This window comes from Rhincodon typus, chromosome 30, assembly GCF_021869965.1.
Source record: "Rhincodon typus isolate 14 chromosome 30, sRhiTyp1.1, whole genome shotgun sequence".
NCBI classification, from domain to species: Eukaryota; Metazoa; Chordata; class Chondrichthyes; order Orectolobiformes; family Rhincodontidae; genus Rhincodon; species Rhincodon typus.
The window spans coordinates 14,630,471-14,654,611 of NC_063361.1; the positions used below are offsets into that span (position 1 = coordinate 14,630,471).

Consider the following 24,141-nt stretch of genomic DNA (forward strand, 5'->3'; position numbering starts at 1 on the left):
GACCCCGAAACCCTTCTCAACCTAGTTATAAAGGCACTAATAAGTTATATTCCATGCCATTTTACAAGCACTTTTACCCAATGCTACTCCAGGCACACATATTAAAAATAAGTAGGTAAAGGCTCCAATTTTCAAAAGCAATGCATTAAAAAAAGTGCTGCTGAAGTTTACTAGTTTTATCTGTGCCTCACTTACTGGGTGGTTTGATTGTTTTAGAGGGCGATGACTGGAACTGAAATCTTCCTGGAATAGGAACAGTAGCCCATTTGGACCAACAAGACACCTCTGCTATTAAGATAATGATTGTTTGGATTATGACTTCAACTGCACCTACCTGCCTCACCTCCACAAACCTCAACTTCCACCTGGATTAAAAATTTGTGTAATTTGCCCTTGAATACTTTCAATGACCAACCTCCACTGTTTTCAGTAAAATGTTCAAACTACATCCATTTAATAAAACAAATTGCGGAAAACATGGAAAAAGTCATATGATATTTGACACCTGGTCAAAATTGTACCTCTAGCACTACATTTTGTTACTTATTATTACAGAGAACCATTTATTTCTTAACCTGTAAAATTTGTAGCTATCAGCAACACATACAAAAATTTTAAGCAGTACCTTAGGAGAATTTTTCCTATCTTCTGAAGTCTGGCCTAACCTTGAAAAATCTGATGATGTATTTTAGACACTGCAGTTTTTGACATTTTTTTTGAAGTAACCTATAAATCATGACAACTAAAAACACTTCAGAAATGGTGCTCAAGATTTTGGGAGATGAATAATGTTTTGAATCATGGGACACCAATTTGAAACTTCAAAGGACTTGCAGCAAAAATTTGTTTGATGGTAATGATCAACTTTTACTTCAAACTTAGAAACAAAAAATAAAAACAAAAATATGAAGCTAATTGTAGGAAAAGGCAATACTACATCAAGAACTTGCAACTTTACAAAGGCATCAGGAACTCCATATTTGTCTTTTTGAGCTCTCAAAAGCAGGGTTCACAAAGGAGAACAAGACTTCTCCATTTTGAGCAATCGATATCAACATTAAGTACCTTTAAATGGCAAGTAAAGTTTACTTAGCCTTGACCTCAGAAGATTAACACTAGTTGAACATAGTGAGATTTTACATCACACACGAGCTATGTTTATGGCCAAAAATGACAGCCAAATTATGCTAAACGGTGGGCAGTCTGCAGCTGGGACATCCAACATTCATTTAACCCAAGGCTCAAGAGAGAAGCAGCCTGAACTCCGAGTATGGAGATGAAATGTTATGATATTGACCTCATGACAGTTGATCATAATTGAAGTTTCAAGTTAGCAATGGGACTGAATTTCGGTACTCACTAGTTTATGAAGTCTACTGCTTGAGTTTTGAGTTGATCTGCACTGTGTAGATCTGCCAGAATTAAAATTTCTGCAGCATTTTCCACAGACAAATTGCTGCAAAGAGCATCCTCACACATCACCTTCAAACGTTCCAGAGCATACTGAAAGAACAGAAAGTTTGCAAAAGACCAGGCAAGTGTTAAAATCATATTGCCTTTTGTAAAATACAGTCAATTTAAAAAAATCACAGCACATGCACATCTTACTCAGACCCAAGCTACATTCGCCTTTAAACTGAGGTTTTGAATTTAGATTCTGCAATTCTTAAATGCACACTTGTCAGTACAGTCTAAGTTTTGTTTTGAGGCAATTACCTGACCTGATTAAAATCCAAATACAAATACAATTTCCAAGCTCTTTCTCTCTTCTATGATTGTTGTATTGAACTTCAGGTGAGAGAGAAAGCTGGGGAGGGAAGGAGCACACAGGAGAGAGTGAACTATGGTACTGAAGCGGTGCAAGAGTGAGTGAACTGGGTAAAGGAAGCAGGTGGGAGTCAAAGAGACTTGAGGACAGAAGTTGTGCAAGCGTGACAGACAACTCGAGTAAGGAAGTGGTGAGCGAGCAAGAATCAAAACGTTGGAGTGGCTGCTCCAAACTGACATCAACTGGGTCAAGCAAATTGACATTCAGTTGAAGTCTCAGTGAAAAGTGCACATACCAGCCCCATTATATCTGTAACACTAAAGCAGAACATTGAAAAAGATGACTTAAAACAAGGTCTTACTGTAGAATCTTCAAAGCAATTTTTAAAACTGGAGCTGGTGCCATTTAGTATTTATGATAAGCCAATCGAAGTTAATTAAGAACAGGCATAGACCTTTAACCCTTGATCTATTTTGTCATCATTAAGATTACAATTGATCTTTGACCTAACTCCACATAACTATCTTTGCTCTTCAATGATTAGTGCCATTGGCTATCAAAAAAAAATGTCAATCCTAGCTTTAAAATTAATAACTTATCTAGTATCAATCACCATTTGTGGAAGCATTTTAAACTTCTACTATATATTCCATAAATGACTTTTTTAAAAAAACTTCCCTTCCAAAAGGTTTGGCTCTAGTTCATGCTCATGATGCTTAAACTCCACAATAGCACTGTCTCATTTTCCCACAATATCTTGAAAATTTTAACTTTAGCCCTTGATCACTCCTTAAAACTTCACTATTCCAAGGGATGCATTTATAGTTTCTGTATTCTCACCTCATAAGTTAAAGCAACATGGGCTGCAGTGATCAATTGTACAAAATAACAGAACTTGCCCAACATTGTCTCTTTCAAGACTGTATTCTGATGGCAAAGGAAACTGCTTTCTAAAGCATCATTTCAATGAAATCAGAAGAAGAACATCTGCAGTATTGTGAAACTGGAACTTCCAGCTTCAAGTATCACATGCATTGTCTCAGTAAAATACAGTTTGTTAAAATGCAAATGATTGAGACCAGCAAATTAATCAAGGAATTGGAAGTGCATAACGTATCAAGTAGCAAAAAAATTTCATTTTAAAACTTAACGTGACCAGATAGAAAGTGCATTTACTAATCATTTATTTTTGCACCAGATAGTAACAGACATATGAAATGTGTAGTTTCAATTAGCATACATTGCCTAGAATCAGCAACTTTGAAGAGATCAAGAAGCAGGCAAACTCATTATCCTCTAATGATTAAACCCTGAAGTTGTCATGCAATTTTTGAAAGCACTCAAAATAACAGGAGAACTAACCAAGCCATAATTTCAAAAAACATCCACGTGATGATCAGAAAAATAACCAGATGGCTCAAAATGTCATTGTTCATTCATCTAATGTGTTAGAAATAGATAATACCTTGCTTGTTTGCATTTGAAGTAGATGCTTCTCAAAGATCTAATGTATAACAAATCAGCAGTACTTGAGATCTCAAGTTCTTGTTTCACTACATGGGGTGGCTAAGAAGAGTTTTTTGACATCATTGCCTATATATCATTCAATCCAGACGACTACTCAGAAGCATTGCTAGGGTTTCATAATTATAGTTCCAAATCACAATTATCTTTTGAGTAAATTTAACTGCCAGCTTGAACTTGGATGCACTCTTCTTCCAAAGGTACACCAGTTTAAGTTCATAGTACAGACTTAGGGATGATGGGGATCAATTTGTTCAGAGAAGCTGCCTTCTTCTGTGAAACAGAATTAAAATTCATTCTAAGTTAATAGCTTAACAAAGTACAGACTATCTGTAATGCAAACCAATTTTTTTGGTGATCTAACATCAGCAATTAAACATCTTATTTTGGATGCAACACTGCCTAGATTATAACACTGGATAATATACAAGTCAGAGGTGCGCTAATGAACAAATCATTTAACTAGCACCACAACAGGGCAACTATGACCAGAAAATAAGTATTAATCTCAAAATCTGGATTGAAGATATCGAAGTGCCTTAAATATGTATTTAAAAATTAGCACTCAAACAACATGCAAGGAACAGAATGATGACAATGATGAACATGCTGACAATGATGATCTGCTTACAAATTTTTTTTTAAAAAGTTTGGAGTAGGTACAGATACCAATGACAAAATTACGCTAGTGCTCTAACTTCAACTTAATTCAAACTTGCTCTACTCACTAGTTAACTGCCGACTAGTGATAGTTTCTTGCCTTCTCACTCACCTTATCAGCAGCTGCAAGTAAGTCATCTGCCATTTTGTCAAGATTTGGTGCCTTTCCCGTATAAATAAAGCACATCATTTCCTTAAAGACTTCAGGCTCCACATCATTAATTTCCACTCGATTCTGTAAAAAATGACAAATGGGGGTGTGGAAACTTTTAAATTAAATCTTATGACTGTTGTTCATTGTCTACATTTCCTTCATATCACCTTTAAAAGGACAAAAATGGCATTCTGGAAATACTGAAAAGTGACTTCTTGCCTTTGTAATTACACTTCTACACAATGAATACCATAAATAAAATTGTCCTGTTGTTCCACAATGCTTCCCTAATTACATATCATTCCAACACCAAAAATAAATCTGTTGGATAAAATAAGCAGCTTTTTGTGGCTTTCAATCAAAATTTGCAAAGGACATGAAACACTTTGGTGTTAATCATGCCTTAAATCCCAGCTCTATAGAAAAAAGGTTAAAGGAAGAATGGCTTAAAGGAGAAATATTTTGAATGCACCATCATGCAATCTTCTGGGGTGCTAAGACATGCAGCACAGCAATCCACAGCATACTTTCCCAGTCTGCACACAGGCGGCGCTGGTGTCAAAAATGAAGTCAAAGCACAAGATTACTCAATGTGGTAACTCAGAGCAGGTTTCACACCTGCATTTTCAAACACATCTTAAAGAAAATGGAGCTTTAAATAACAATACAATCAAAACTTTTCCATTGACTGCAGCACAGTTAAATAACATTGTATGGCGTGCTCAATGTTAGTTATTTCTGATTATAAAATACACACTACACATACATACCTTTTTGCTTTCTTCCATTTCATGCTCAAACATAGCACTGAAGACTGGGGAACGAGCTAAAAGTAAAGACATTTTATTTTAAACTGTTCTAATTTAAGCATTAAGGCTCCAATTATCTACAGTGACCGACTGCACCAAATGTAGTAGCTTAAATATTTACAGTGAAGATAGTAAACATAAAATGCAACACTTAACTAAATCAACTTTGCATATTCACTTCGCAGAACTTTAAAGATCAAGATCGGAAGGAAGATTCAGACTATCACTTGGTATTCAATCCTTCACATCATATTTGAATGTAAGAATTTGATATAATCAATTTCTAAGCATCTGAGTACCGAACAAACCACATGATCATAAGGAGTGCACATGTGTGCACGCATGCACGTGCTGGGGGTGTGCAAAATGTTTTAAGCACAAATTCAAACTGAAGGAACAATGCTAACAAAGAACCAAAACACAGAACTGAATCAAGCCGATGGATTTCAGTCTTAATCTCTGATCTTACATGCTATAATACATCTCGGTTTTCAATGCTCAGTCTAAATAAATCCTGTGGCTCTCTGCCAGAACAAATTCTCTGTAATACTGCATAGCATTAACCCACCACATCTCTCTCTTCAGATATCATGCTTTAAGAGGGCATTGATAACCACAGACTTTCATTGGATTGGTCCAATAATAAGCTTAGCAAAGCACTGCAGCGGTTTTGTTACTTTCTGCACTATGGCTGATCAGAAAATTCTCTCGCACTTCCAATACATCTGACAAAAGGTGGCATGAACTCGCCAGCTGATAATCAACCTGTCTGGCCACGTTACAATGGCTACAGAAAGTGTGTTCAGATCTTCAAGTGGGACCTGAACCTAGATTTTCTGACCGAGACACAATGATTCTAACCCAGAACCTCAAGACTTCCATCCACCACATTTACAATAACATTTCACTTCACTTAACCATCAATTTTGGGGGCTAAAAAGGAAAGCTCCAGGTAATTCATGCAGCATTCCTCCAGTATCTGCCCCTAACATTCACTCATAAAATAAGCAGAAAACTACATTTGGGAATAAATATTTACAGGCAATTGCTACAGAGAGATCCATAGATTAAAGTCATCAGATGAAACATCAAACTGCTTGCTTTTAGTTTAAATTGAAAACTAGAAATCCTGCATGCTCATCCTTTGCTAAGGAGATTGGCCATCAGGTACTACCACTAGCAAACCTCCTCATTGTGCTTACATTTATAGTCTCTTTGTACAAACTAACCCGCATCAGAAACTAGAATGACACCTGTTTAGCCAAATGCTGACCATCTATCCAAAATAGCTTTTATTTATATGGCCTGGGAAAGTAATCACATCTGATTATGGAGCTTTAACAGATTCAGTTGCTGCATAGATACAAACTGGAAAGCATATACCAGGATAGAAGTGCAGTATGTGGGTTGCCTTGGATGGTCATAGTCCCAATTTAAGCTGGACGTCATGCTTCTATTGCGGAGTGAATGGTGATATATTCACTAGTCAGTCTCTAAGTGACTGAGAGCTGTGCAAATTTTCTGTGGAAGACTGAAAACTGTGATCAATTGGTTTAATTACCAGCTGGTAACTGGTGATATATGGAATCACTCAAGGTGTGACAACAAGAGATGGGGTTGTCGTCAGAGTGTGTCCCAGCAATGAACACTGGAATTTACATGGGTGTGGGGGTTTCTTTCCTGAGGATCTGTTTCAGGGGAGTGCTTCACTAGCTGTCAGGCATGATGCTGTGAGGAGGATTTATTACCCCGCCCCTCACCGCCTTGGTGAATGCCATAAAGTTCGAGCCTCTGCTGGCTTCAAAAATATCCCAATTGATTCTTTCATGCTCCCCACAGGGAATATTTAACAAGTTGTGAAGCAGCATTCTGCTGTTGGTTAGACCAGGAGAAGTGAAGCACAGCATAGCATGTTGGGCTCTTGTGGCACAGTGGTAGTATCCCTACCTCTGAGCCTGGAGGCCCAAGTTCAAGTTCCATCTGTTCCAGGGCGTGTCATAACATCCCTGCACAGGTTGATTAGAAAATATCTACCATGTTGGCTCTGCCCCTTGTGGGGCCCGTCAGTTTCTCCAAAAGATTTACTCTCATCTTGACCTTAACTGATTTTTGGAAGTGTTTCTATTTAAGAGTGATGCCAAGGTATTTTGGTTTTGGGTTATAGCTAAGTGGCTGGCCCCAAAACTGGACATTGAAATCTTCCCTTGCCCTAAGGGTTGATCAATCTTGACAGCTTTATGTTGTTTTCTATCCAAAATAGCTTTCATTTATATGCGAGTAGTAGGAACTGCAGATGCTGGAGAATCGGAGATACCAAGGTGTAGAGCTGGATGAACACAGCAGGCCAAGCAGCATCAGAGGAGCAGGAAGGCTGAAGTTTCGGGCCTCGACCCTCCTTCAGAAAATTCTGTAGGAGCGTCTAGGCCCGAAACGTCAGCCTTCCTGCTCGGCCTGCTGTGTTCATCCAGCTCTACACCTAGGTATCTCTTCATTAATATGGCCTGGGACAGTAATCACATCTGATTATGGAGTTTTAACAGATTCAGTTGCTGTACAGACACAAACTGGAAAGCATCTCCCAGGAAAGAAGTACAGTTTGTGGGCCATGGGTTGCTTTATGTTGTTGTCCTGAAAAGGTGTGAATTAATGCTGCCAAAGAGGTACTGAATGATGGCCACCAGGCTCCTGGTGTCAGCAGCCAACACTACTTGCGAGTTTGCCTCAATGCTAACACCACACATGGGGGCATGTCAATACTAACACCAGAAAAAGAACTGCCAGAGTGGACTTCCATGGATGCTGTAAAACATGAACAATCCAAAACAGCATAGCACACCCAATTCTATTTCAAAGTAGCAAATGATTGTTTTATTTTAGTTATATTCAGTTGTACAACTAAAATAATTGAAAGGAGCCCACGAGCCTATATTTCAAAGGAAGATTTAATAGGACATTCAATATACTTCTGGAGCACAAGGATAAAGCTGGTAAGTGCACTTAATTCCATTAAAAAAAAAGTGGCTGTGGCTCAAAAACATCTTGAAAATTACCAACATAAATGAAGGATTTAAACGTGCTTTGACTAACACTAAGCATCATTCTAAATAGTACAGCATACAATTCTTGAGAAAATATATTTTAACCAAGAAATTTACTTGACTGCTTCATCCGCTTCATGAGTTGAACCTATATAAAACTCATTTCTACATTTGGTAATCCCCATTAAGAAATTAATTATTGATTCCATTTTAACAGCATTCAGGAAATGCAAAGAATGGGTTTACATAAACCAAGAGCCAACTCTGACCAATTGCCACACCCAAAATATCATCACATGTTTCTCTTTCAGATGCTGATCAATCTATAATATGACATCCTTTGCCTTTACATCAGATTTTTAGAATCCTGGGTCTTTTTTAAAAAATACTGGAAGATCAGAAACAATAGATACAAGATTAAATCAAGTAAACTTTTGATACATTTTGTATGAAAAAAAACATCATTTGATACAAGCTTTATAAATATTTCATTAAAAAGCTTTGGGTATAAGAATGTTCCAAACCTGCAAGAATTGCTTTGTGTGCTTGGAACTCTTGCCCAGCTACACAAAGGCAACAATCTGTAAACCTAGAGTTTTCCCATAGTCCTCCAAGTTCATCTGCTAAGCGACATTCAGGAACTTTCACCATATTCATGGTGTTCTGGCCTGATATATTCACAGAATCCTGGACCACACTAACCTAGAGTGTAAAAAAAAAACACATTATATTGCACCAATACACAGTTACTGACACCAGATTGAATTCCAATCAGCATTACTTAAAATAAATGCAGCTCCACCAGCATTAAAATAATGCCAATTACAAATTCCAGGCTAAGTATAAATTTTGCACAAAAACGATAACAGTCAGGGTGCATATATATAATGCAGGTTAAAAGGGCAAAAAGAAACTACTATGCATTTCTTACTTTGAAATGCCACTTTTCTTATAAATTCAAGTGTCAATATAACTACGTGCCCCATAGCGTGACTGACTCGGCCTTCAAAATTTATTCGACTTTGAAAGCAACTGAAAAAGCAACGTTCATTACGAAAACAGTATGATTTTGACTTCAAATCATCTCCCATCAAGATTACTGTAAACATTTTTGCTGCCTTTCCAAAAAAATGACTTGTATAATTCACAGCTTAATTTCCAGCTGAAGCATATAATAGTTTAAACAGCTTATAAGTAAACACATTCAAATTGTCAGTGATAAGAAAACAGTGAAGAATTACAAAATTATTGTTTTTGAGTAAAGAGCAACTTGTAGTTTTATTCTGGCATTGCTCATCAATAAATTAAATGCGAAATATTCTAAGATATACATTCAATCAGAATGGAGGGGTTAAAAATAATCACTTCCAACTTTGCACATACGGTAAACAATCATCTTTATCCATGAAAATGAATCACAAGCACTTTAACAGCAAGGAACAACCATGTGCACTCTCCATCGTTGAAGGTTAATGACACTTAGTGCAGTGATTATATCTAGCTTGGCTTTGTGCAACTATTACAAGTACTGATTTGAATCTTGTTAGCTGGCAGACATTGTTGGTTAATGAATTGACCAATTACAGAAGTCATGTGAACCGTTTAGAATGAGGCACAACATAGTCAAAATGTGGAATTTGGACAAATATGGCCACAAGTACAAAAATGAAGCTTCTTTCACTTGGATACAGTCACAGTATCAGATGTCAGCTTTCTATACCGAATTTTGCAGAAAGTGGTTGGAGATACCTTACCATTACCTGCCTAGAATATGATCGAAGATTAACAAATATCCGCAGAAGTTGGCTAATTTTGTTTTATAATAACAGACCATCAAAACATGAAAATATAAATTCACACAACTTTACAAAACTGTTTTCAAAAGCAATGTAACAGTTGCATTACTTATAGGTAGAGGTCATTTTAATAAATTGATTAATTACTTAAAGTTACAAAAGACTTAAAATGTCAAAGAGGAGGAAATAAATCAGACAAAATTGATATTGAATAACACATGCTGTGAAATGTATAGGCATTAAGGTGGGTCTTGACTATAACACCTTTCCTCGTCTTTTATTAATTCACTCACAGGACATGGATGTCGCTGGCTAAACCAACATTTATTGCCTATCCTTATCCTTGAGAAAGTGGAGTGAATCACCTACTCACACTGCTGTTCATCTATTAAAAGGGTCACCCACAGTGCTTTCAGGATTTTACCGTTGAAAGATAATCCTCAGTCAGGATGGTCTGTGGCTTGGAGAGGAACTTGCAGGTGGTGTGCCCATATATCTGTTGTTCATGTCCTTCTAGGTGTAGAGGACACAGATTTGGAATGTGCGTGGCAAAGGAACCATGGTAAGTTACTGAGTGGAACTTGTAGGTGGCACATATTACTGCCACTGTGCGACAAAGTGGATAGACAGTCATTGCTTATCACTTACATGACACACATGTAACTTGTTACTTATCAGCCAAAGCCTGAATGTTTTGGCCTTGATGCCTGATTATTTGGGTGAAGACAAGATAATAATGTTCAATAAAAATGTGTGATTTCTCCAAGGAATTTGTGCTGCTTATGTCCTCAAAAGCATCCTTGCTAGGTCTAATGGATAAAACAATCACATTAAATTCAAACAACATCAAGGCTCAAGAAATCCTCTTATTTGCATGCTGAAAATTATTAGGCCAATTCAAAATAACTGCCATCTTTTTCCACTTTTAAAAGCTATCTTACAGGCCAATGGATTGAAATTAGACACCAAGTTCTCCAAGTGCCTGAAGCAGGTGAAAGGGGGGGAAAAAAGGGCTCAAGTGACTCATCCATCAGCATTTATGGTTACAAGAAATTCTTTCACACATCATGCTCCTGAAGGTTGAAATGACGGTCATGACATTTATAGCTACTTGCTACAAGTTTTCAGAGTACAGACTTTCGACAAAAGCAGCACCCTCATTACCACAACTGGTGCAATTCCAGTTGTTTTAAATCAGCCCTTTCGAAAAGCAAAAAAGCAAGCTATATTCTATTTCAGAGATAGTAAAATCTGCAGATGTTGGAGTCAGAAATAACAGTGTGGAGCTGGAGGAACACAGCAGGCCAGGCAGCATCAGAGAAGCAGGACAGTTGACGTTTCAGGTCGGGACCCTTCTTCAGAAATGGACTATAAAATACGGCTATAATCTAATTTAACTACTTCTAATGCACAGACAGTAGTGCATTATATTGGCAGCTTCCTTTTTAGGAGTATACCAATGCCATAGCCAAAGAGATAGGGGTGGCACGGTGGCACAGTAGTTAGCACCGCTGCCTCACAGTACCAAGGACCAGGGTTCGATTCCACCCTTGGACGACTGTCTGTGTGGTGTTTGCACATTCTCCCCGTGTCTGCGTGGGTTTCCTCCAGGTGCTCCAGTTTCCTCCCACAGTCCAAAGATGTGCAGGCTAGGTGGATTGGCCATCCTAAAATTGCCTGTAGTGTTCAGGGATTTGTAGATTAGGTGGATTATAGGGGGATGGGTCTGGGTGGGATGCTGCGGGGGTTGGTGTGAACTTGTTGGGCCGAAGGGCCTGTTTCCACACTGTAGGGATTCTATGAAAATAGGCTGGATCTTGACGGATTGTAACGTCTACAGCTTTTTCAATGACAAATTGTGCTGTTATGTTTATTCCATAAAATTCACTTTCCATTTGTACTATATACATAATGTGTCGAGGATGATTAAATTCTAGAATTCTAGCACACCACTACATTGCTAAGTCTTGAACCTTATTACACACATTGTTGGTGAAACAATTTTGTGTGCGTCAAAATTACACTCAGACAAGTCAGTTTACAATCTATACATTAGAAATGATTTCTCAGTTTCTTCCAGTCAGCTTTTAGGTAGATGAGGTCCACACATTCTTAATTTAATTAATAACTATGAAGAAACTGTTCCTCTTCCCGATCTCCATCTAATAACTTGCACGGTCACGAAATCAAAACCAGAACAAGGTGCAATTACCACATGGTCAAACACTATTTTGATTCATGTTTGAGTAACGAAACAGTGGGCTATGGCTATCCCTGGAGCCATGGCATTGTAATGGTTATCTATAGAAAAGATGGGAGAAAACTGGGAAAAGAAACTGAAAATAAAAAAACTTTCCCTAACCCTAACCATACACTACGTTGTCAAAATTCCAAAGTTAACAAAGGAAAACTTTTAGTTTTGAAAATTGGGCACAAAAAAATGGAGTTCCAAAATATATTCAGGAAAGTAAAATCACTAGCTATTGGAATGATCAAGCACTTCTGCTGGTGGTTGATGGATTAAGAAAAAAAACTACTGCAAACAGATGAATGCCATAAATTATGACTCTCAATTCAATGAAAACTGCTCTAATGCCTTATTTTTCCTCAACTTTAAGAACTGCTGTTACAATTTCAGGTCCATTACACAGCTCACTAGTAACGTTCCAGGGTTCAGGGGAAATGTAATCAAACTTACACAATTAAAAGTTTCCTTTTCCAGCAATTATAATGCATAATACACAGAAACTAGAATTCAGAAGGCAAAACAGTAGTGCGATCCTCTTTATAAATATACATGGTTATATTACAGGAGATTCCTAGATTACAAGCAGGTTCCACTCCTGAGTGCGTTCGTGAATTATAAAAGTCAAAACACAATACAGTATTGTATAAAATATCCGTTAAGCACGAGCGAACTTTCACATGTTGTATACTTAAAATTAAGAGATACAGGATTATGCTCGCAAGTATAAGCTTCATAAGTTGGGTGTTCATAAATCCAGGACACCTGTATCTGACAATTTAGGCTGCTATATTGATATTGTTAATGGACAGAGTTGCTTGCTTTTGCAACCCAACTTTAGTAGCATACGTCAGGTGTAAAGGCTCAAGCCAACGGAAGCAAAGTGGAATTTGACCCACCTCGACAGAGTGCTCACACTCCAAATCCTAAGTGTCAAACCTCTGGATTCAGGTGCAGCAGCACCAGTTTTATTAAAAATGCTTTGCATGTATGGGAAACTGAAATATAAATGCATCCTTAGGAAAAACACTGTTCCAACTTTTGGGTTAACATTTCATGGTTCAGCACTTTCAAACTTTATCCTCCATAAACTATTTAAAAAGAAAAAAAACTGCATATTGAAAATTATCCTCAATTACATAGGCACTTCACCCCAAAATTTATGAACGACTTCAACATCAAGCAGGCCAAGATGCTGACATATAAAGAAATATTTTCATCAATTATTTTCGCAAAGGTTTCTGCAGAAGTTGTTTTAAGTCACAAATTACAGATTCCTGCTGGTTTGTCAATACAGTGAGTTCCAAGAGTACTAATACAAAAACCTTTGCAAAATAGTTAAAATATGCATACAAACAACTACAGATTTTTCTAAAATTATGTTCCTTGAAAATATTTTGAACAAATTCAACAGCATCACAAGGAAATTCATTCTAAGTTCACATGGATGCATATGAACCTGGAATCGGATGTTGACCTTTTTAAAAATTTTGCACGCATGCTACTCCAAAATAAAAGTACAATGCACTGAAACAAAACTTAATTTAACCTTATTCATACAACTTATGTATTGAAAAAAAAAATCAAAGAAACATGAAACTGGTTTTCAATCAGGTATATACCATAAGTAAAACACACTGATAAAGCCCTGGCTCAGTTGCTAGCCCTCTAGCCTGAAGTCAGAAATCAAGTCCCAATACAAAATTGGAACATAAAAAAAAAATCAAGAAAATGAGAAAGAACTGCATCATTGCAGGTGCCATTTTTAGATGAGATGATGGATGGAGACCCTCTCTGCCATCTCAAGTGGTCTGAAAATCCCATAGCATGGTGTCAAAGATCTCCAAAGGATAATCCCAATATACTGGTGACTACTACTTATCCATCACTTAATATCACAAACTGGTTCTTTCATTGTGTGTGTGTGTGTGTGTGTGTGTGTGTGTGTGTGTGTGTGTGTGTGTGTGTGTGTGTGTGTGTGTGTGTGTATATACGCGCCTGTCTGGGGGGAGGGGGAAGAGGTGGGTGCGGCAGCTAGCCGTTTGCAAAATGGTTGCCCAGTTTCCTGCATCACAACAATATTCATCATTTGGCACTTTAGGACATCGGAGTGTTCGTAAGGCACAATACAGGAAAGGAAGATAACAAGGTGTACAGCTGGATGAACACAGCAGGCCGAGGAGCAGGAAAGCTGACGTTTCAGGCTTAGCCCCTTCTTCAGAAATGGGGGAGGGGAAGGGGATTCTGAAATAAATAGGAAGACAGGGGGAGGCGGATAGAAGATGGATACAGGAGAAGATAGCTGGAGAGGAGATAGACAGGTCAAAGAGGCGAGAATGGAGCCAGTAAAGGTGAGTGTAGGTGGGGAGTTAGGGAGGGGATAGGTCAGTCCAGGGAGGATGGACAGGTCAAGGGGGCGGGATGAGGCTAGTAGGTAGGTGGGAGGAGGGGATAGGTGGGAGGAAGAACAGGTTAGGGAGGTGGGGACAAGCTGGGCTGGTTTTGGGATGCGGTTGGGGGAGGGGAGATTTTGAAGCTTGTGAAGTCCACATTGATACCATTGGGCTGCAGGGTTTCCAAGCGAAATATGAGGTGCACCAACCCCCACCCCCATCTACCTACTAGCCTCATTCCACCCCCTTGACCTGTCCGTCCTCCCCGGACTGACCTATCCCCTATCCCCTCCCTAACTCCCCACCTACACTCACCTTTACTGGCTCCACCCCCACCTCTTTGACCTGTCTCCCTCCTCTCCACCCATCTTCTCCTTTATCCATCTTCTATCCACCTCCCCCTCTCTCCCTATTTAGTTCAGAATCCCCTTCCCCTCCCCCATTTCTGAAGAAGGGTCTAGGCCCGAAACGTCAGCTTTCCTCTTCCTCTAATGCTGCTTGGCCTGCTGTGTTCATCCAGCTCTACACCTTGTTATCTCAGATTCTCCAGCATCTGCAGTTCCTACTATCTCTGATACAGGAAAGGCAGTTTTTTTTAAACTAAATATTTTCAAATTTAACATTCTAGTACAAGAAACTGACATCAGGCTCTGTGTGTGATAACGTTTTAAACTAATAGTGAAGAACTTAAACAGATGGCGGCTGGAAACTCCCATCATGGAGATTGCTAAATGTCCCATTTAATTATTAAAATTTATAGGATAAAGGGACATTGAGGAATCGCGACAGACTATATTCTTTGGAATTACGGCAAAAGGGAGCTACATCCTTATCTATTCTGCAGGCAATCAAATAGCATATGGCTACATAATGATGACCATAACAGGGATACTTACAGCTTCATTTACCACTAGCTTTATATAGCAGTTGGCATTAAGTTTGATAAAGCTGTACAATTTTTAATCAGATCTTTCAATACTGTTAAAAAAAATAGGTGGGCACTTAGGTTTCTGAATCAGTCATTTATGCACTGATACCCTAATATAGTTAGGATTCAAACAAAGCTATTTTCCTTTTTTTTTAAAAAAAAAACATGCTCTCAGTCAAACTTTTTTTAAACTTTCATATTCACAAGAAATACACAAGACCTACATTTCCTCAACTGTCTCAATTCGTACTTCATATTCAGTAATTCATAGTAATTCAGTTTGCCCTATTAACAAGAACAGAACATTATTTTGTGCAACTGCCAATTTATCCCATATTCATGGGCAAATTGTGTACAGAGATCATGACTATGCCTATGAGAAGATTTAATACATTTATTACAGTTTATTCATGGCATGGTAACTGAGGAGGGAACTCTGTCACTAGGAGCATTCAAATTGATAAGGAGAAATTTTGGATAGTATCTTGCAACTTTAAGTTGACAAGGCATCAGGACTGCACCTGAAAGATATTGATGAGAGTGTGTGGAAATTGCAGGGCACCGGCCACAAACTTCCAGTCTTCCCTAGACTCAGAGTGGATTTTTGCAGACAGTATGCCCTTATTCAAAAAAGGTTGCAAGACAAAAAATTGCACTCATTTAACTTCAGTTGTAGGAAGATTGTACAATTATTTAGTACAGAATTAGCCAAATGGAAATGGGTGTGTTGTATAGGAAGAGCCAATGTAGCTTTGCAAAGGGGAAGTCATGTTTGACTAACTTGGGAATTTCTTTGAGGAAGTAACAGAAAGTGTTAATGGGGATACTGTTGATGTGGTGTACATGGACTTTCAAAAGGCATTCAATACAGCGCCACACAGCAAGCCTACAAATAAAATTGGCTCAGGGAACTAAGTGGATAGTAGCAATTTATCCAAAATTGGCTGTACATAAGAGTTAGGAGCAGGAGTAGGCCGTCCAGCCCCTCGAGCCTGCTCCGCCATTCAATAAGATCATGGCTGATCTTTTCGTGGCCTCAGATCCACTTACCCACGTTCTCACCGTATCCCTCAATTTCTTTATTGTTCAAAAAAAATCTACCTTATCTTTAAAAACGTTTACTGAAGTAGCGTCAACTACTCCACTGGGCAAGGAATTCCATAGATTAACAACCCTCTGGGTGAAGAAGTTCCTTCTCAATTCAGTCCTCAATTCAGGCTGAGTGAAAGGAAACAGAGTAATGGTCAATCAATAGCTTTCAGTCTGGAAGAAGGTTTGTAGTGGGAAAGTTCCCCAGGAATTGGTATTGGGACCCCTTGCTTCCTTGACATAATGATCCAGACCCTGGTATGAAGGAGACAAATTTCAACATTTGTGGATAGTACAAGATTAACAAGCATTATAAACTGGGAAGAATACTGTACAACTCTGGAAGGACCTGGGTAAATTTGTGCATTAAGGAGATACGAAGCAGATTAAACTCAATGCGGACACGTGAGGTGATGCACTTTCGTAATAAGAACATGGACAGACAATATAAAATAGGGGCAACAATACTTAAAGGATTGCAGGAGCAAAGAGACCTGGGTACATGTGAATAGATCACCGAAGGTGGCAGAACAGGTCGAGAAAGCAGTTAATAAAGTATACATAATCCTGGGCTTTATTAGTACAGATAGAGCAAGAAGGTAATGATGAATTGGTACAAGATACTTGTTAGACCTTGTTAGTTGGAGTGTAAAGTACAGTTCTGGTTGTTGCACTATAGGAGGGATCTGAACGCATTGGTGAGCATGTGAATGTGATTTACAATTATGATTCCAGGGATGAGAAACTTCAGCTCAATAAAAGACAGATTGGAGAGCTTGGACTGTTTCTCCTTGGAGAGAAGGCAACTAAGAGATCTAACAGAAGTTTTCAATATCATGAGGGTCTGCACATTCCCACTGTTGAAAGGTTTAAGAACAAGGTACTACAGATTTAAAATGATCTATAAACGCACCAAGTGCGTTGTAAGAAAAAGACTTTTACATGAACTGATTCAGGTCTGGAATGCACTGCTTAGAGGCAGGACCAGCTGAGGCATTCCACAGAATATTAGATAATCTTTTGAACAAAAACAATGAGAAAGGGTATAGGGGAAGAGGCAAGCAATAGCACGGAGTATTAATACTTGGAGAGCCAATGTAGACACAATGGGCCGAACTCACCTGCATTGTAACAATTTTGTGATCTTGTCATTCTAAAAAGGTTGGAGGACAGCATAGCACTAATACTTGATGGCAATGAGGTGTTGGAGGAAGATAAGGGTATGTTGAAAGCTGCAAACAGGTGGAGAAGAACAAGAAGGAAAGGTTTACTTTTGAGTACAGTTATATAGGATATTATTTGTGACTTTGCAAGGAAGAGTTCTGATACTGTGGCAGAATTCTGATTGCAGAGATTAAAGCATGGAGATCCAGGAAAGATAGGAACAACTTTGCACTGACTTTGGAAAGGAAACAGAGATTGGCAATGGGACACTCAAATAAAAGTCAAGAAATGTCAATGCTAGAGATCTGAAATGAAAACAAAGTGCTTCAGAAATTTGCCAGGACTGGCACTATTTGTGGACAAATAATCAGAGTTAACATCGAGCCCATCGAATCTTCGAAATGCTGTTCCAAAAGGATAGCACCAAATTGGATAGTTCCATATTCAACATTTCAAAAACAGAAAAACGAGTTACAAGATTGATAAATTAAACTGCATTTATTTCAAAGCAAGAGGCCTGACAAGAGAGGCGAGCATGGTTAGGAACATGGGACTGGGATATCACAGCTATCACATAAATACGGCTCGGAGGTGCAGAACTGGCAGCTTTATGTTTCAGGTACAGATGCTAGAGGAAAGATAGAAAGGGGGGCAAGAGAGGAGGGGAAAAGCATCATTTTGGTGACTGCTGCACTTAGGAAGGATACCCCTGGGAGAACATCCAGTGAAGTTATATGGGTGGAACTGAAAAATAGGACAGGGGTTCAAAACAGAAGTTGCTGGAAAAGCTCAGCAGGTCTGACAGCATCTGCTAAGAAAATGCTAACATTTCAGTTCCGAGGAAGGGTCACCGGATTTGAGACGTTAACTGATTTCTCCTCAGATGCTTCCAGACCTGCTGAGCTTTTCCAGCAACTTTTATTTTTGTTCCTGATTTACAGCATTCGCAGTTCTTTCGTTTTTTTTTGTACAGGAAGGGAATGATCACCTTATTGGGATTGACTATATGCCTCCCCCACTCCCCAATACCCAGCAGGAAATTGAGAAGCAAATACGTAAGGTGATGTCAAATATCTTTAAGAATAATAGGGTTGTAATGGTAGTGGCTTTCAACTTATCAAGCATTGACCAGGGCTGCCAGTGTTAAGGCCTTAGAGAGGAATTTAAATGTGTACAAGTAAATTTTCTTACTCGGTATGTGGATGTACCTGCCAGGGAATGAGCAAAACTTGACCTTCACTTGGGAAATGAGGCAGGGCAAATGACTGAGATGTCAGTCAGGGAGCGCTATGGGACCAGTGATCATAATTCTATTAGTTTTAAAATAGTGATGGACAAAGGATAGATCTGAACTAAAAGTTGAAGTTTTAAATTGGAGTAGGGCCTACTTCAATGGTATTAGGCAAGAAGTTTCAAAAGTTGATTAGCAGAGGCTATTCGCAGGTAAAGGGACAGGAGGAAAGTGGGAAACCTTTAAAGATGAGGTAACAGGAGTTCAGAGACAGTATGTTCCTGTTAGGATAAAGGGCAAGGCTGGTAGCTGTAGGGAATGCTGCATGACTAGAGAAATGGAGGCTCTGTCAAGAAAAAGGAGGCGGCTATGTTAGGTATGGACAGCTGGGATCAAGTAAATCCCTAGGGGATTATAGTGGCAGTAGCAGTATACTTGAGGGGGAAATCAGGACAGCAAAAAGGGGACATGAGATATCTTTGTCAAATAGGGTTAAGGAGAATCCAAAAAGATTCTACAAATACAAATACATCAAGGGAAAAACAGTAACTAGGGAGATAGCAGAAATAGTAACTAAACAAGTATTTTGCATTAGTGTTTACTATGTAGAAGGTTACGGAAGCTAGAGAACTTGGGGAAATAAAATAGTAATACCTTAAAGTTTCCATTATCCAGAAGTGGAATGGCTGGGGTGTCTTAAAACACAAAGGTGGATAAATCCCTGGGACCTGATCAGGTGTTTCCCAGAACTTTGTGTGAAGCTCGGGAAGAGACTGCTGGGCCCCTTGCTGAGATATTTGTATCATTGATAGCCACAAGTGAAGGTGCAGGAAAGCTGGAGGTTCGCTAATGTGGTGCCATTATTTAAAAAGAGGCTGTAAGGATAAGCTTGGAACGATAGACCAGCAAGCCTGATGTCATTGGTGGCTAAGTTGTTGGAAGGGATTCTGAGGAACAGGATTAATATGCATTTGGAAAGACAAGGACTGATTAGGGTGTGCCAACATGGCTTTGTGCATTGAGAAATCCTGTCTCAGTAACTTAATTGAGTTTTCTGGAGAAGTCACAAAGAAGAGTGAAGAAAGCAGAGCAGTAGATTTCAGCAAGGTGTTCCATAAGATTCTGCACAGTAGACTGGTTAGCAAGGTTAGAACTAGTCATTTGGATACAAAATTGGCTCAAAGATAGGAGACAGAGGGTGGTAGTGGAGGGTTGTTTTTTGGCCTGGAGGCCTGTGACCAGCAACGTGCCGCAAGGATCAGTGCAGAGTCCACTGCTTTTTGTCACTTTATATAACTGATGTGGATGAGAATATAAGTTTAGTTAGTAAGTTTGCAGATGACACCAAAATTGGTGGTGTAGTAGATAGTGAAGGAGGTTATTCAAGACTACAACGGGACTTGATCAGATGGCCCAATGGGCTGAGGAGTGGCAGATGGAGTTTAATTTAGATAAATGTGAGGTGTTGCATTTTGGTAAAGCAAACTTGTACAGTTAATGGTAGTGCCCTGGGGAGTGTTGCTGAACAAAGGGACCTAGGACCGCAGGTACATAGTTCCTTTAATCTGGAGTTGCAAGTAGGCAGGGTGAAGGAGGCATTTGGCACGCTTGCCCTCATTGGTCACTGAACTGCATATACGAGTTGGAATACTGCAGCTGTGCTGGGCATTGGTTAGGCCACTTTTAGAATACTACGTTCAATTCTGGTCTCTCTGCTATAGGAAAGAGATTGTTAAATTTGAAATGGTGCAGGAAAGATTTACAAGGATGTGAGCTATAGGGAAGAGGCTGAATAGGCTGGGGCTATTTTTCCTGTAGCGTCACAGGCTGTGGGGTTACCTTAGAGGTTTATAAAATCATGAGGGGCATGGATAGGGTGAATGGCCAAGGTCTTTTCCCCCAGGCAGGGAAGCCAAAACTAGAGGACCTAGATTTAAGGTGAGAGGGGCAAGATTTAAAAAGGGACCTAAAGAGCAACTTTTTCAAGCATGTACGGAATGAGCTGCCACAGGAAAGTGGAGGAGGCTGGTACAAATACAATGTTTAAAAGGCATCTGGATGGATACATGAATAGGAAGGGTTTAGAATGACATGGGCCAAATGCTGGCAAATGGGAGTAGATAAATTTAGGGTATCAGGTTGGCATGGACAAGTTGGACCGAAGGGTCTGTTTCCGTGCTGTGTAATTCTACGACTCAATGACAAGCATCAGCAGGGACTGGATTAGAAATGACCCACATAAATATGCCCAAAACTGGACACCAGCTTCTACCTTTAAAATTACCGTTCACTATTTAGTCACACATTACCATAAAGACAACTATGGCTCAAACCGAATACTCTCCTCATCCAACTCATTGTAAAATCCAACAAGGAGTTGAAATTTGCCCATTTAAGGACAGATCAAAGATCAGTATTCTCTCAGTTTTAAAATTTAACACCGGTTCAAAGATAGAGGCTCATTGTAAAAGCTACGTATATATCTGCTAGCATAAAAATCATAAAAAAATCTCAATGTAATTCTGCAAATCTGTAAGTGATAAATCAGATTATCTAGCATGTAATTGGGATTGGCAAGTTTGATTTATAAAGTATACTAGGCTCTTAATTTCCTTCTCAGTTTGTGCCACAACTGCAAATTAGTTACTTCATATAGCATTTTGCGAAAATCATGGCATAGTTCTGCTGCAATAGTCACAATACTTTCTGAAATGCTGAGATATAGCCCAAACATAGATTATACCATCTAAAGTGAGTTCATTTTACATAATGAGCATTAATTTATTTTTAGTCACAATGTAGACAAGCGTATGCTGCCTAGTATCTAAACTCAGTGGTTAATTGATGCCAATGTTGCTGAATCATTCAATATTCTATCGTGTACATCATTTAGATTTATCCACACAACACTGGGGAAATTAAAGATTTTCAATAACTATACAGCAAAACTCATGTTATCCAATACTTAAAGCAGAACACTCCTCCAACCAGAATCTTCAAGTGCATGTAGCAAATGATTCCTGCTCTGTTGCCAGATTACAAAATGCAGTACTCCTGATCACAGCCACTTAAAGCCACATAAGTATTAAAACTATACAGGCAGTGTTTACAACTTACAGACGATGCTCAAATCCTTACAAGGGCTTTATCACTCAAAATCAAGGACCAGATCAAAACACAATTTAATTCCTTACTGGAACACTGCATTGACACAAAACAGCTTGTCACAATGTCAAAGTGTTTGTTTAGAATATTTACAGCACAAATCATGTTTCAACATTTGTTCATTACAGTTGTTTAAAGATAGCCAAGTCACTATATAAAATCACAATGTCAGTCTTACATTTCTCTAAGAAGAACCGTCTAAAATTAGTGTTTTGAATAGCTGAGTTATTAATCACTGGGTTAACTGGCACTTTCATTTTACCAACACCACCTGGCCATGGTGTATAATGGATAACAAAGTCTACAGTAATTTAAGATCCCAAATACAAGAAATAAACCATACAATAATCATCTTGAAACAGTTCTAAGAGATAGATATACATATTGTTTGGAATCGGAGGGATCAACAGCAACAACCTGTACTGAAACAGTGCCTTCAATGTAATAAAGCATCCCAAGAAGTTTTACAGATTTGTAAACATCAGTCACCAAACCTCAAGGAGAAATTAGGGTAAATGACCAAAAGCTTGGTAATTGTAAGATGTATGAAATGTCTTAAAAAGACTAAATAAAACGAGAGGTGGGCAGGTTAAAGGAAAACATTCCAGCATTTAGTGCTTGGGCAGGTCCAGTCACCAGCACTGGATTATCAAAATCAGCAATGTTTAAAAAGGCCAGAACTTGGGGAAGGACTGGAGGAGATTAGGGATAAGGACTGGCAAGGATATTAAGACAGGTGAAAAGCTTAAAATTGGAGGTATTGTTTAACAAGACACCAATGTAAATAGCTCAGCAAGCGCAGGGGTGATGGGACTTGGTAGGAGTTAGGACCACCTCAAGATCAGCTATTTCAACAATTCAAAATTTACAAAAGGCATGAACTACCTTATAACAGAGTGGCCTACAGTAGAGATCTAACAATAATAAAATCGATTAAATCCAGAAGAAACTTAAAACACAACTGTTAACCATTCTTTACCATGAGTGACCAGACAGGAAGTGAAAATCTAAGTTCTTAACTTTGATAAATTACATTTACCATCATTGATTGCAAAATAATCAAAACAATGTACTATTTACAATGCATTATTAATCTCTCAACAACAGCACATGGTTATCAGTCTATTACTTCAGAAGATTAATTCATTTATTAATTTTGTGCGATGTGGGCATTGCTAGCTGGCCAGTATTTATTGCCAGTCCCTGATTAATTCTGTTTGTTACTGCATTTTAGAAACAACAATCTTAAGGTTGCCCAAGTCATAAGCACATTTGTTAAGAACTTACTTCACAGAACAGCGTGAGTTTGTCATCAGGAAGGAGCCCATTGGCTTCATCTAGTAGAAAATCTCTTCTAATAAATTTCTTGAAACCCCAGTCTTTTCCTTGTACAAACCGATAAGCACGCTGGCTCTCTGTAATACAAAATAGATCCATTCTTAGGTTAAATTGTGATTCTGTTAAGTAGATCAATCCTAGAAAGAGACTGCCAACCTTTTATTGTTTTCATCTTTTATTAACTTCAAACTGCTTCAGCCACCTGAATACTATTACATACCCGCACATGGCCATACTATACAAGATATTATACATGTGAATGCTAGATTATGGTAAAATGGACTGACTCAATAGAATTCAGCTGATTGCATTCTGTAGGTGATAAAATTCAAACATGGCATTTAGGGATAGGTATTTTTAAATCAGAACTTCTTGTGCCTCAGCGAACAAGTCTACAAAACGGTTAGTCTGCTATACACTTTACAGAAAGAAAAAATAAAATCCTCTCAAACACTTTCGTTTCTCAACAAAAAGCAATGCAAATGTATGACACGAAAGGTCACTTTTTTTAAATGTCAAGTATAATAAAATTCTGCTACATGAATTGAAATCTCCTCAACTTCTTAAAAACAAACTCTTAACTAGTAAATGAGATTATAAGTCTGTAACAGAGCTTATGAACTAAAGTATGAAAATTAAGTGGGAAAGTAACCCTGTTAATTGAATAATTATATTTTTATGATAATCAAAACAACCATTTCACAGATCAGACTGTATTGACTTCACCTGGAGCTTAATGATAAACTATGGGGTTTGCTTATTTATGCAAAATTAATTTTTTAATGAAATTAATATTAATAAGAACAGAGACACACCATTAGTTAACACAATGGCCTTTC

The 24,141-nt window shown here is 38.4% G+C and overlaps 1 protein-coding gene and 1 long non-coding RNA gene across 2 annotated transcripts in view; both read right to left on the minus strand.

Annotated features, from left to right (window-relative positions):
* Positions 1–24,141, minus strand: part of LOC125486576 — a 135,934-nt gene that overhangs the window by 76,132 nt on the left and 35,661 nt on the right. The window lies entirely within an intron of this gene.
* Positions 1–24,141, minus strand: part of LOC109929183 (speckle type BTB/POZ protein) — a 44,292-nt gene that overhangs the window by 9,813 nt on the left and 10,338 nt on the right. The window contains exons 3-7 of the mRNA XM_020528978.2: positions 23,252–23,379; positions 8,478–8,655; positions 4,877–4,932; positions 4,065–4,187; positions 1,361–1,503 (exon numbers count right to left, since the gene is read on the minus strand). Coding sequence (XP_020384567.2) covers positions 1,361–1,503; positions 4,065–4,187; positions 4,877–4,932; positions 8,478–8,655; positions 23,252–23,379 — 628 coding nt within the window. The remainder of the gene's footprint in view (positions 1–1,360; positions 1,504–4,064; positions 4,188–4,876; positions 4,933–8,477; positions 8,656–23,251; positions 23,380–24,141) is intronic.